The 14,760-nt window shown below is 41.8% G+C and overlaps 1 protein-coding gene across 1 annotated transcript in view; it reads right to left on the bottom strand.

Annotated features, from left to right (window-relative positions):
• Nucleotides 1–13,618, bottom strand: part of TCF7L2 (transcription factor 7-like 2 (T-cell specific, HMG-box)) — a gene marked incomplete at both ends in the record, with an annotated part of 25,916 nt that extends 12,298 nt beyond the window's left edge. The window contains 6 exons of the mRNA XM_009073371.1: nt 24–131; nt 878–1,037; nt 1,861–1,986; nt 8,429–8,515; nt 11,250–11,352; nt 13,486–13,618. Of these exons, the coding sequence (XP_009071619.1) occupies nt 24–131; nt 878–1,037; nt 1,861–1,986; nt 8,429–8,515; nt 11,250–11,352; nt 13,486–13,618 (717 nt within the window). The remainder of the gene's footprint in view (nt 1–23; nt 132–877; nt 1,038–1,860; nt 1,987–8,428; nt 8,516–11,249; nt 11,353–13,485) is intronic.
• Between the last annotated feature and the right edge of the window lie 1,142 nt (nt 13,619–14,760).

Raw genomic sequence — 14,760 nt, forward strand, 5'->3', positions numbered from 1 at the left:
TTTCCACCTACATAGGAACCTACATAGTTATCCCGTGCAGACCAGCCTGGGTACAGCTGCATATGAAGCTGTCGCTCCTTTCTTGCTAGTTCATAGTATTTCGCTTGTTCTTCTCTGGATAACGCGTGCCACTGGGGTGAAGAAAAGAGAAAAGGACAAAATAAAAAGTGCAAGTGGTTGGGGTTTTTTTTTAGGCATGTTAACAACAAAACTATAGTGTTTAGATATATATAAATACAGCTAGAATTGATTTTCATAAAAGAGAGATACAAACAGATGATCTGGCACACTGACATTCGTATTTTATTTATAACTCCAGATTTTAACTCCAGTTAACTCAACTGAGCCACAACTAATCATTTACATTCACTCAGTCCCTTTGTGTTCTGCTGAGAGAGAATAATTAAGAAAACTAAATGAAAACAAAGAGCAGAGAAGAGGGTCCAGAAGTTGAGCCACTTGTCCTGAGCCTGAACTCAGTCACAGCTTTAGAGGTGGTCTCTCCTTCTTTTCCCCACTGGCACTCCCTCTCCTTTTCTAGCTCTCACAGGTGCTCATACTGGTGCTGTATTAAAAGGCTTTTTCATTTCCCATTTACTTTTCTACCAATTTTAGGCCAAAATAAAAATGTAACATTTTTTTGCCTACAGGTCATGGAAATAACACTGAAATAATGCTGCTATTAATTAACTCCTCCTCTTCCCCATGAATGATCCCACTGGAAAAAAAGTGCCTGCAAAAACTAGAAACCAACCCAAGGCCTTTGGTTTAGTAAGTTTCCTCCCCATTATCAAGATAGCAGGAAAACACAAGGATTCAGAAGGTGTGGATCCCACTGAGTTTCAGTCCCTGCTTGTGCTTCTCCTTTGTTACCTACCCTTCGGCCGAGGATTTGGTTGATGGCTGCGCTCTCTTTCAATGTGCATTCTGCTACAACTTTTGCTCTCATTTCCTTCATATACAACATAAATGCATTAAGAGGTTTCTTTATGTGTGGCTTCTTTTTCTCTTCTTCTTTTTTGGAGTCCTGATGTTTTCTGAAGGGTAAAGATTCAACAGACAGAGACCTCACAGTGAGAACCCATGTGAATTTATTAAATTAATCCCCTCAATCTCTCTAGCATTAATCCTTAGAAATCTCTAGGAGGAGGACCAGAAGGTTCTCTAGAGCCTTCACCCTGGCTGCTGTATGAGAACAGTTTTAAGAGCATTATAAGAAAACTCATCTTATGTTTATGAAATATCACCAAGTACCCTCTTAGCCCCTACAGGAACCTTAGAAGGACATGGGCATCCAGGAAAACGGGTTCACAGGGAGGGCTTGTGAGCATGATGGCAGAGGAAATAATTACACCCCATCATCAAAGGGAACCAAAATGCTGTCTTTCTGCATCACCTGTGAAATGAAAGGTCAGAAGCACCAGGGGCAGAGGCAGACCAGGGCTCTCCTCAGTTCAAACCTAAACTTGAACCCAGCTATCTGCAGCTTTGAACAAGCCATTTATGCTCTAATTTCTTGTCTCCTGTGGTGCATCTGACATCTCACAGCTTCAAACTGGGCACTGACTAACAGAGAAACGAGTCAAGAAACCTGAATCCTGATCAAGAAAATTCCACTTCTTGTTAAAACAGGCGAAATTAATAACTACTTGTCTATGTCACAAAATGATTCTGAAAGACTGCTACCATTCTGACACACTTGTGCAGCTAAAGCATGTTCAAATTATAACAGAAGAGAAAAAAACCCCAAAAAATATTTTACAGAAAAAACATTATCACAAACCCAAGGCTTAAAAGTTACACATGCACAGGTTATGCTTTGGGTATTCTAAAGAGAAGACATGGAAAGCGACAACTTACGAGCTGTGGAGTGAGCCGACGTCGCTCTGGGAAGATTCCTGTTTGACTGTTGGTGTGACTATGGCCGGATGAGGAATTCCAGTTGTATGTAAACTATGGTGTGGCGGGACCATGTGTGGAGGAAACCTAGAGGAGAGAAAGCTGTGTAAATCGTCAGAATAAAAATGAATGAATGGGGAGGGATGTGTACACACATTAAAAAAAAAAGGCATATATCAAGCACATGACAGCTAGACAAAGCATATGAAAGCTGGCAGCATTAATTAGCAATAAATTAAACATAATGACTCTTCTAATGTCATTAAAGCCAATCTTCCCCTTCATTATCATTACTGACATGAGACATCATGATTTTTAACATCTTTAACAAAAGGCGAATTCAACTCGATGAACTTGTATGAAGGTGGAATTTCAGCTACCTGCAATAAAATCCACCAGTCCATTTCTTTGTTAAGAAATTATCTGTGGCAACCAAGGAATCAATTTTTAGAGTTTTGAATCATGTTGTGAATTTAGGATGACATCTTTTATCGTATATTGACGGCAAAATAAAATATTAATGTCAACACATTCTAGATGCATTTTTGATAATACTTATAGATGCCTCATTAGCTACATTTTGTTGATGGAGCAAAAGAAAATATTTATTTCTGTCTAGTAAATCTCTGAGCCACATTGCTTTAAGAGAAGGTAGGAAGACTGCAGAATTAAGTCAATTTTGACCCATTAAAATAACCTAGAAAGGCTTAAATTAATGCCAAATAACAGCCTAGCCTTTCTAAAGAGAAAAAAAATGTTGTCAGCTTTATGGTTTATGGTCATATACATGGTCAGGCCCCAGTCCTGCAACTGGATTCAGAGGGATGTGCAATCCTTCTGCATGAATCTAATTGCCTGGTCGGGGTCACAGCACAAACATGGCACAGTCATTCAGACTTTTTACATTTTAATAGAAACAAACAAACTTCTCAAAACCAGGACTGACTCTTATCATTATTTTTCAACAGTCTCTGGATGGTTTTGCAGTGAATAAGGAATGCACACTATGACTGACTGCTTGCCTTTCCCTTAGAAAACTCCCACTGAAGTCAACAGGTTCCCAGGGAATGGGATCTAACCTAAAATTATGTTTCAGAAATAACTCCCTCCAAAATGCCAAAGTTAAAGTGATCTGGCAAATGACAAGGGTTTTTCTCATTGCAAATCCCTGCCCTCATCCCAGATACTAAACCATTTGGTCTGAGTAAAATAACCCAAGAATATGGAACACCAAATGGAATAATTAATTATTTCTTCTATCATTGATATACAATGATTTTTTTTCTCTCAGGATTTAAAATGGGGTGATACACCATGGATAAGAAGACTGTGTGTAAGAATCAGAAGTATAATAGGATTTCTTTTTTTCCTCTTATAAATTCCAATATTGAGCTAACACCACCACCCCCGTGCAACTGCCTAGACATTCCCTACATTCACAAGATGACACAGAAGTACTTTCATGAACAAGAGGTACTGTCCACTATGAACTGTAAGGATCTTTGTCTATCAGCTGGTAGTACTCAGGATGATTAGACAGAAGTATTTTGTCTTTGAAGGCAGTGATGGGAAGAGCAAGGACTGACAGGGAGAATGTGAAATTGTTCAAGTTCTAGAGAACTGCAGTTCCTCACTAACAGAGGCACGGAGAGAAGGAAAGGAGGAGGGTGGGATGGAGAGGGAAGAGGAGAATGGGCAGCAAAATGGCCATTCCTACTTCTCCTAAAGACTCATGGACACAAATCACCAAGTCGATTGTCCTAGTGCCTTCCTATCCTCTGACAAAAGTACCTGGGAGAGAAGAACACATTTGAGGATACCCTTTGGTTCATGGTAGGTTAGAACAGAAGATAATTTTGAGGCTGCAGAGGAGACTGACATCCTGGTCCCAGTTGTGCCGCAGACGTGCCTCACTATCACCAAGACACACACTGGGTCTTTTTATCAATTTTCTTCCCTTCTCCCTCTCTTTATTTTCCCGTGTATGTATTTTGATTGGACATACTTAAAGTTTATTCACACAGTGCCTGGGGCCTTCAGCCACAGAACAATGCAAACAATAAAAACTGACAGTAAGAGCTTTTTTAAAAAAAAACAACTTACAAACATGGTCAAAAATAAAACCGATGGCAAAAAAACTGACCTCGCTGAAAAGTGGTGTAGACATAGTGATAAAAAGTTGATACACATCCAATCTGTCTGTCCTAGGCAAGACCCAGTGTTCCAGAGAGGACTGTGCTGCTGGGGCTAGCTAGGGTTCAAATAGTAAGGAGAGCCAGTGACAAGGGAACAATGAGAGATGGAGATGAAAAGCCTTCCTTCAGAGAACTGGCAGAAGACCTGCACTTCTCTGACATGAGGGCTCAGTGGGAAGAAGTGCAGTGGGCATACATCAGCAAAGAAAAAGAGCTGAGTGCACTGGTAGCACAAGGACAGAAGGCTGTAAGAATGGACCTGAATAAGATTAGACTCATCACTGGAGAAGGACTTCCAAATATCACAAAAGGCTAATTACAGCTGGAGTTAATGGGGACAGAAGATGGTGCTTGTTAAGCTTCTGCAGAGGATCCTGCAATGTGCTCATGATAATTGGGTCACAGACTTGCTTCTCAAATTAAGAACTGGTCAAAAACTAAAACACACTGCAAAATGAACTCTGCCTACGTGGTAGATTGTTGCATGCTCAGGATGTTCGAAGGAAACAAATTCAACAACTGACAGGGGGTTATTTTATTTGCTTATTTTTGATGAAGATTTAAGTACCTCCAGCTAATGAAAAATTGAGGAGGTTGAAGAAAATCTGCAAAAATCGTGACTTTCCCCCCTAATTACATGAAAAATGTATTCCAAATTACTGTCTGGGAGAAAGAGAGTAAGTATTTACACACTGGAGAGTGACCAGATGGGAAGGAAGAGTAGTAGAGAAGAAACCTATATGCACATGATGTGTGAGAGCCTGAAGGATGGCAGAGCCTCCACTGACCTCAGCTGAGACATTTTACTCCCTAAGCTCCAAACTCCAGAGGCAGCAGCCTTCACCAACAGGCAGCTGTAGCTCAGGAGTTATTTTCAGGGCTGCAGTTTCCACAAGGACATGGTATGTTCATTACTAGTGACCATACATTATTTCGTACCCAATCTCTCCATGACGCAAGGCTGCCTATAGGACTTACACACTCCTTTCTATGTTTTTTAAAAAAACATGCTCCAGGACCCAAAGTTGCTCTCACAATCCCACAGACTTCAGTAGGCTGGGTAAGGGTTCAGGCCAAAGCCTGAGTGCCTGATTATTTCCATGTAGACAACCACTCACATGGCAATATGAGCGGGGGAAGAGTGTTAATTTTTAAGCTCCTGGCTACACTCCAACTTCAGTAATTACATTCAGCAAAAGTGAATTTCCCCTGAAATTTCAATTACAGAAGGTATTTTCCACTGCCACCACTTAACTGCTGTGCAGTGTTTGTCTGGTGTAATTCTGCTAAATTATTTCCTGATTTCCTCTCACAGCAGTTGTTTTTTCATAGTGGGTCCACTGTTTGCCCATCAGTCAGTTAACCCTGTCTCATTTTACCTTAAAGGCATATTACAGAGGGGTAATGAAGGATCAAGAGATGCTACAAGCATGCTGCATGAATACAAAGTGAGCGGGGCGATGCTACAAGTAACAACAAAGAGTTGCAAATAGTTAAAACAACCTGAAGATACTACCTTAATAGTCCAAACCATTTATGAAAAATCACTATTAGTCACCCATTAACCTTTTATAAACTATTCAGAAGCACACTCTAACTAATGAACTGTAATTACTAAGCTTAGGGTGCATTCAGGGTCGGGAGGCATTATATGCTCCAAAGATCTATACCATAATGCAGGAAAAGATGGGAACTACTTTTAAAAGGCGGCTCTGGAAAACAGTGGATGGAGGGGTGAGGTTGAGGTCTGCCCTGGCTTCAACATTTGGGCAGAGGCAGCACAGTAAGGCTTGTACAAGGGCCCTGCAGGGCTGTTGCCCAGAGGCCAGGCACGAGTAATACTTCTGCAGGCAAGAGTGGGCACCCCAGGGCATGCCAGCCCCATCTCCCAACCACCTGGGCACTGGGGGCAAGGGCTGTCCCACGGTGAGCTTGGGCGCTCCAGCGGATACCGCTGGCGTGAGAAAACACGCGCCCAGCCACGCGGGCGCTCCAGCTGATACCGCCGGCGTGAGAAAACACGCGCCCAGCCACGTATCACAGCACAGTTTGCCCAGAGGGTGTTCCCATCTCTGGGAAACCAGAAGAGAAGTTTCTGGTCTGAAACAAAGGATAAACATCTTCAATCTATTCATCACTCTGCATGTGTGCCTGAGCATGTGCGTGCGCACGGGCTTATGTCAGAGACAAAAAGAAAGGCTGTGTGTGTATACACACCCCTCACCTTCGCCTAAGACACTCACCATATTTTTTCCCCTAGACAAGTATTCCATGAATTGCAATAAACACCCTAAAAATTCTAAGCAGCTCATTATACACCACTGTCTCCTTTTATGGCTCCAAGCCAGAATATAATGATGAGTCTTAACTTGTTAAGGACAACTAATTTTTTGTTCCTGGCTGTCTCAGGGGCTTCTCTCTTACTCACTCTCACTTTACTTCACTGTTGACATGTTTCTGTTAACTGGATGTCATCTGCCTGCCTTGATTTTATGCACAAGCAGTGGGATGCATTTTTCTGTGCAACAATTCTGCTTTGAGTTGCATTAGATTTGTCATTATTCTCTCATTTTCCCCTTGCACTTGTAACATTTCATCTATTCCTGCCTTATTTTTTGAGCCACGGTGCACCCACATTATGGTTTATACATGATCTTGCTCCCTTTGAAGCCGGCAGATTTCAGAGCCAGCCCTCGTCAGGAGAAGTGCCTGCTACCAATTTAGCAGGCTGAGGGCCCCGAGCTCCAACAACTCAATCTAAAGGGGGTCACAGGGTGGCACAAGCGAGTGTCAGCAAGTGCTGTTTAATTGCCAATCTAGGCTTCTCCATGGTGTTTAAAGTATAATGACCCATCACTTAATTCTGAGAAGTCCTGGCCCTGCTGCTGAATGGAATGAATATCAAAGGATGTGCTAGAACAGGGCAAGGAGCCTACATTTCCTATAACTGCCATAAGTATAATAGACCTCTACTTCTGTCGTCCCATTACCACAATAATGTATTTAATTTGCTGTGTACTCTTTTTAACTAGATACCTTTCATAAAGTCTATCTTGGGAATATAGCCCCCCCCTCCCACATCTCCCCCCTCCCCCACATGACTAGCCTCTCTAATAATAATTAAACTAAATCAAGCTCTACTTTGCCTCACACCATGCCTGCAAGTCTTTTATAGATATTAAAAAAGACTAAATGAAGGGAGGGCACCATTGTTTAAATTTGCAGCTCCCTCCCCAACCCACTATTTTTTCTCCCCTGTGCTGGGTCTATTAATTATTTTTTTTAAAGTTGATTTTCCAGTTGTTTCTCTATTCGTTGGACCAACATGGGAAAATCTTAATTTCTTGCTTTTCTTTACTTATCTAAAGTACACAAAACACCATTTCCCTGCTCATTCACTCATGAGGCTCTAGGTACAGGTTTCCATTTCTCAATGAAGTGTGCTTCCCCCCAGCCCTCATCAGTCTTTTCCTCCTTAAATCATCTATACACCAACCTTCACATATTAAACTGCAGAGATGGAGAGGAAGGGACAGAGCAGGGAAGAGATGTGGAACCTTGCTATGTAATGCATGCTAATTTAATTATGTGCCATCATCAAAATGGATTAGCTGTTTCAGCCCATCAGGAAAGTCTAAACTTCCACCGATTTAATTAACCAGACTGAAAATCAGATGAACAGAAAATAAAACTATCATTAGGAGCAATTAGTGATTACTTAAACATAGTGCTGCCAACCAGTTTGTAAATAAAACTAGCAGCCCCTGGAAAATTAGATGGAATTAATTGGAGGTAGGGAGGGGGAGAAATATATACTTCTAAAGCTTTAGAGGGTCAGGCAGGCTCTTTTATGTTGACTATCAGTGTTTGGAGCTTTGGTGGGGGAAAACACAGCACAATAACCTTCCTCCCAACTCTGCTTGAAGAGCAGCCCTCCTCCCTCCCAACACTTCCCCCTCGCACACAGAGCACTGCTCTGCTTGATAGCCACCAAGAAAGCAAAAGGTATCATGACTTCTCCTCCTTGCTTTTTCAACATTTCATTCTCCCAGCTCTTTCATTTACTTTGGATTTTAAAGATGATTTCTCGCTCCTCCACCTCTCCCTCAAAAACAAATTCTTGAAGCCCAATGACAGCATTAGCACACCACCTTCTCCTCACTTGGGAAGGTACCCCTCACCCGCTCCTCCTCCGCCTCACCAAAAACTAGGGATGACTGTTCAACTGTTTAGCTTTCAGAAATATGCTGCCTACATGAAATGCCCTCCCCTAGAGAGGGTAGCAGGAGGAGTTACATTTGCTCTTGATTTAGGACCTCAGGATTTGAACTCACCTTGACATGGAAGCATTGACGGTCAGAGCTGTTGGGTAAGGGTGGCGGAAACCCCCTGTCGTGATTGGGTACACTGGCTGACCTTGCCTGGCAAAAAAGAAGGGGAGAAAGAAAAAAAGGGTTTAAAAAAAAAAAAAACCAACAAAAAACTTCTCTCTGCACAGTAAGCTTTATTCTCATTTGATCAGAACAAAAATCTTGGGGATTGTACAGCAAGGATCAAAGGAAAGAAACACAGAACAATTTGAATGCCATAAATCTGATAGGAATGGCTAATTAAATTTTATAACCTCTGCTTATGTCAATAGAGACCCTCTCCCCAAGCTGAAACTAGGTGTTTTGTTGTAATAATTAAAGGCGAAGTCTCGCTTGCTTTAATGGAGCCATCACACTAATTGAGGGCTACACATCCAAAGGAAAACAATAATGAATGTAAATTTATACCAAAATAAAGTACAGTGAATCAAAGGACTTCAGTTGCGCTTTGGGCCTCTTTCGGTATTTAGATCTCGGTGAGAAAACATTAAATTAACAGAGCTTAATTTGTAGCCTTTTGTCAGATTAACAAGTGTTGACAAGAGTTACCGGGGGAGAGTCCCCAAGAAGTATTGTGGGTAACCAATAGACAATCACACCTCATTACAATAATTAAAAAATACAGCAACATGCAAAACAGCATCCTCATGAAAGACACACAACTTTTTCTGATGGAGGTTTGTCTGTGCTGGCTAGCTCGTTTCATCTGTCCTTCAAATATATCATCTGACTGGGCGGGATGCTTTCTCGGGGGGTACTATGCCAGAAACATGCATGCCAGTGGAGGATAGATGGGTTGGAAAGTTGATGGTGAAGCACAAGTGGCAACAAGAGGAGAAATGAAAACCTTGGGTTACTTCTGTGAAGTTGGCCATGCTACTCTCCTACGGCAAAAGTCAATGTGATGGTGTCACCTCTCAACACAAACCACTTGGAGAAGCTGTAAAAGCTGTGGGTAGGTAAGGATGCCATGGGTGTTGACTTGTTCTAAACTAGCAGTGATGAGAGAATCTTCCAGTGACAGAGGTGGCCATCAGGACCTGCCTGGTGAAACTGGCCACATATGACAACACTCATGTGCTTTGGAAGCCATGACATGAGATTCCAGGACAAAGCTGTGTCTGCACACACAGAGATATAAGGGTCTGAGACACAGATGAACAATGAGGCACAGGTCAGTGACAGTGAGGAATTTGTTCCCTGTGCTCTCATGTCACTGACTTTTGGCACTAGCTGAGTATATTTGTTTTAAATGCTGAGGCTGTTGCTGTGCAAACTTGAGTTAAGCAGCTGCAACAGAGGAACATGAGATGTCAGTAATGGAGTTAGGCCCTGCAAGCAAACAAGAAGAAAAGGAGCCAACATGCATTCTGCCAATGTTCAGGGTGTCCGACATGAAAAGTAAATCACCACAAATGAGGAGGAATTTAAGAATTCAGGGAGCAATGCTCTGGGTTTTTCTTCTGCTCGTGACGTGCTTCTCTGGAGAGGCAGCCTCCTGCAGAGAGCTGATGAACATGCTTCAACCTCAGGGTGGGAGAGCCTCTACCCAAACAAGCTGCATGACCACCCCCACAAGGAAGGGAAGCCCTCAAGATGGCCTGCAAAAAACGAGCTCTGCTGTGGCCGAGGTCCGAGCTACAGATTTCCTGCATCAACACTCTGGTGCTTGAGAAAGGCCCCCAAAGTCTTTGATGCCACCACCTCTCCCTGCCCAAGACCTGGGAGTATATGGGGACCCCCTGTCTGCCCTGCTCTCCTATGGGGTGTCAGCTCCAATTCCTCATGGAGGGCAAACTGTGGAGAGGTATTTTAACACAGCTGGTCAAACAACCTCAAGCAGGAACAAACTATTTTGAGCTTTGGGCAATTCATTTCTAAAAGAAATATGATCATCCCAAAATTGATGAGGCCTGTTACATGAGAAAAACAGGGTATCTGCCTTGCTTTACAATGCAGAGAACTGTTGTATCCAGCAATACAGATGTATTTGTAAGGATTTAAATCAAATATACTACACAAAAGGCTTAGGCGGTGCTTAAGTGTATTATAAACTCATTGCAGAGATGGCAACATTAAAAAAAAAAGAAATTAAGGACCCAGTTACTAAAGGGAACCTCATACCCCGACAAGGCTCTGCAAGTGGGATACGAGGAGCTGGAAAGAAAACAAAACCCCTAACTAACTTTCCACGCGTTTTTTCTTAGCCAGTTTAAAGTAAACTAATTCCACAATCTTGTTTGCAAGAAAATTCCATTCCTCAGATGCCAGCTGCCAGCTGCCCAGCCACATCTCGACCAGGAATGCTGCTCACTGGCTGATGTAAAGCTCTACTGTTTCACAAGAAAAACGAAAGGCTTTCCAAGGGAGGAGACAAATGAAATTTAAAATTGCATATTTATAGTGGGGATGGCCCTGGTAAAAAATGGAGACCATCCAATGGAGACCCCCCTGAGCACTCAGAAAACCAAATCTGAGAAAAACCCACATGGTGCAGTGTAAGGGCGATGATGAGAAAAGGACATTTCTGCAGAAGGGTTTAAAAATTCATGCTTCAGGAGCCATCAGCTGGTTGGGATGACATGCAAAGCTGTGTCCAACTGCTCATGCTTGTTTAAGACCACATGACCTCACATAAGTTTTAATTAACCTTCATGATGTCGGTAAACTCATAACACTCAGCAAAGTGGCAGTTGGCAAACAAACTTATCTCAATGCACACACACACACACAATTTTACACATCAGAAAAAGAAAAAGGAAATTAAAAAAATGGAACTCCTTACTGTGGTACTAACCATCCTAGCGGATGGGGGATTTGTCCTACAGTGCCCGGTGATAATGGATAATATGGAGATATATCTGGAGGATGTGGAGGCCTTGGAATTCCTATAGAAGAGGAACATAAAGCAGCATTAGTATTCAGATGTGGGAATAAATAAAATATAAATAAAAACACATGTTTCCAAATTTCTATCAATCTTTCTTACAAAACTTGTGCCTTCACTTTGGGGTTTCAAAGGTTGTTTCACAGTCTTATTTTTAAAAATGAGCCTCTTGGCATCTTGTTAAATGAGATTAGACCAGAAAAAACTATTTTACTTTCCCTCTCAGTCACCTCTCCAATCAGAGATAATTATTTTGGGTGTTAGAATTTAGCAGTCTCAGCTATCATTTAGGTGTGACGCTGTGCTAGATACTGTCTTACATGCTCAACAGGAAGATGGACCTTGTACCAACTTGATGGTTATTTTAGTCTCAAAGTCAGCCAAAAGAACACAGGCCCTACCCATATGCTGACTGGGTACTCAATAGCATAGCATTATTCCAAAGTAATCTCCAAAATGAGCTTATAAGTCATTAAAATTGCAAATGATGTTTGCTTTTCAGCAAATCTAGGAAACCTCTCCTGAAACCTAGGAGTGGAGGTGAGAGCCCCTGGAAATGCTTGGTAAAACCAGGGGCAGATGTTGAAGGGGTGCAGGTAAGGACAGAGAGCCCACCCATCCTCTCTGAATCCGGTGCAGTTCCTACTTGCGAAGCAGAAATCAGCTCCAGACACAATCCTTAAATATTAATGCTCCTTACCTTAAGAGCAAGTAGGAATTACTCAGAGGAGTAAAGCTGACAAGACTGGGTCTTTCAATTAACAAGCCAGAGTACAATTACACAGCAGAAGCAAAATTAAAACAGAGAGCATTAAAAGGAAGGGGTACTGTATTCATGGCTAAAACCTATTTTTTTAAGTCACTTGGGAAGCTTTTAATCTCTAAATTAAATCTCCTTGTGTGACATTTTCATGCAGACATTGCTTTTTCTCCATTACAAAACCCAAACAGATTAACTGGGCTTTAACCATCCGGTGAGCTATTTGCACACTTGAAAGAATGTTCACAGAAGAAAAGTAAACAGTCTACAGACGTTAATCATATGTTTTACGATAACCATTTAAAAGCTATTCCCTGTACTACCATTATTTAAATGAGAGGTTGACTATGCCATTCACTTGCAATACCCAGGGATGGCGAGATGGATTCCTTTCAAGCCACAAGAAGTTAGCATTAAGCACAATTAAAAGGGGGCCCCAGTTGAAGAGCAGGGAGTGAAAATCAGCTAATGCACAGCCTCATTCAAGGCCTGGAGTTTAGATAAATTATCTGCATGCGTTAGGGCCAACACAGAGTGATTCCTTTGACGTGAATTCTGTTTCTGATGAACTTTCCAATTAACTGGATGGGATTTGGATTAACAAAACCAAAACCACTGTCACCAGGAACTCAATGCAGCCTGAAGAAAGAAGATTGACACTGTTTGACTTCTCTGGGACCTCAGGTTAAACAGGGACTCTTAAAAAGTTAGAATAACATGTAAATTCTACTCTGTAACACCAATAAATCTAGTCAGGGTTTTACACGGTGCTCTATATTCAAGCAGACTGCCCTTCAGCCTGAACTTAGAATTGGGTAGACTTACATTGGGGAAAAGAGTTGCAAGTGTAAAGCTGGAGCTAAGCAGTTACAGTGGATGAAAATTCAACATTATAGAAGAAAAATGGCTGAACTCCTGACACAGAAACAATGGGATTTGGGGAATTAAAAGAGATTCATTTTAAAAACGGTCATGACCCACCACCTTTAAAATTCCAGCTGCAATTTTCTAAGTGCAGATCACAGAACGTACATGTTTAATTCTCTGGGTCATGCATGCAAACCAAGCACTTGGTAGATCGAACTACTAGGTGGGGTATCATGCTTGCAAAGAAACACACCTGCAAACGACCCCACACATGCAACTCTGGTGTCAACCTGCAGAAGCTTTATGAAAATTCACCCAGTAGGTTTCCTTCTCAAGCCTAATTGGCTTAAAAAGAAACTATTTTCTCTGAGTTTGACATTTTACATGCCTCCTTTGGTGCTCCAGCATGGGAAATCCGTTCTCCTGCACTCCTTTCCCCTAATAAGCAAAATGGGAAGATCCACCCACTCCCTCTCAGAAAGAAACCCCAAACTATTTCCCACCTACCTGTTTTGGGATCTACGTCGGCTGGTAAGTGTGGAGGAGGGTTCCCTGGTGTGAAGTGCTCATTGCTGTACGTGATAAGCGGCGTAAGAGGGTGTACATGGTGTGGGTGCTGCACAACTGGCACTTTGTTAGACTGTCAAGAGAAAAAAGTCCATGGCATTAGAGGAGTGCTGGGTATTCCCCTCCACTGCAGCACGAGGCACAACATACAGAAATCTGAGTAGCCAGGATTTCAACGTGATCCTCAGACTTTTCCAGATCCCTTCTTGGTGTCACCCTTGCAGTTTTTCCAACCCTCTTGCTTAAAACCTCCTCACACACTTTCCCTGCTCTTGAGGTTCTTTAATCTTTTTGACCTGTCATGCTCCTGTATGGAGCAACAGTAATTCTTTAAAATTTTTCCTTTTTATTTTATAATCTTGGGCTTCACCTCCAAGATGCAGACAGACTCCTCAGTGAGGGGCTGAGAGACTCCCCCATTTAATTAGCACAAGACCCAAATGCTCACTGACCTGTAGGTCTTTTCCTCTCCCCTTCCTGTCCTCACTTTCAGTTCTGCATTTTACTGCTCATTGCAAATACTCCAGATAAAAAGCCTTTGTAGTGCTGTGGAGTATTCCCTTCATCAGGAAGCATTAAGCTGACAAGTGATCACCTGCATATTTTATATATATATTTTAGAAGAGCTGATTAATTATCAATTCATCAGAGAGTGCTAATAAATGGAAACTGGATACTGATTAATTAGGCTACTAAAATATTCAGCTATATAAATAATGGCAAAAAAACCCAGATAAAGCCACTGAAATTAACACTCTTGTGGGGGAAATAATCATGCAGATATCATGAGGTTTTTCCCCATCACATTCCTAGCTCTGGGGTGGGGGGATCTTTTTCTTAACAACAATTTTTTTAAAAAAAAATGAGTGAATGAATGAAAGGCAAAGGCAGGCTGAACTGTAACTTACCCTTACAAGATCACAAAGAAAAAATTAAGCTGAAACAAGCGAACCGCTGGACCATTTACTGCAAGTAATCCAATTGCAAAAAACCCTATTCCCCATAGAGGATTTTCACTAAAATCCTACAACAGGGACATTTAACCAGATTAGGTACCAGCAAAGATAAAGAGGCTGGTATTAGATGATGAATGGATTAGAGTCAGGTTTCATTTTGGAATGTGTCTTCATTTCCTTTTATTACTTTAAGTAAGGAACAACTTGCATTAACATCAAGTAAAAGGAATCACATTAAAATAAAGCAGTGATACCACGG

This window comes from Acanthisitta chloris, unplaced genomic scaffold (assembly GCF_000695815.1).
Source record: "Acanthisitta chloris isolate BGI_N310 unplaced genomic scaffold, ASM69581v1 scaffold24260, whole genome shotgun sequence".
Lineage (NCBI taxonomy): Eukaryota > Metazoa > Chordata > Aves > Passeriformes > Acanthisittidae > Acanthisitta > Acanthisitta chloris.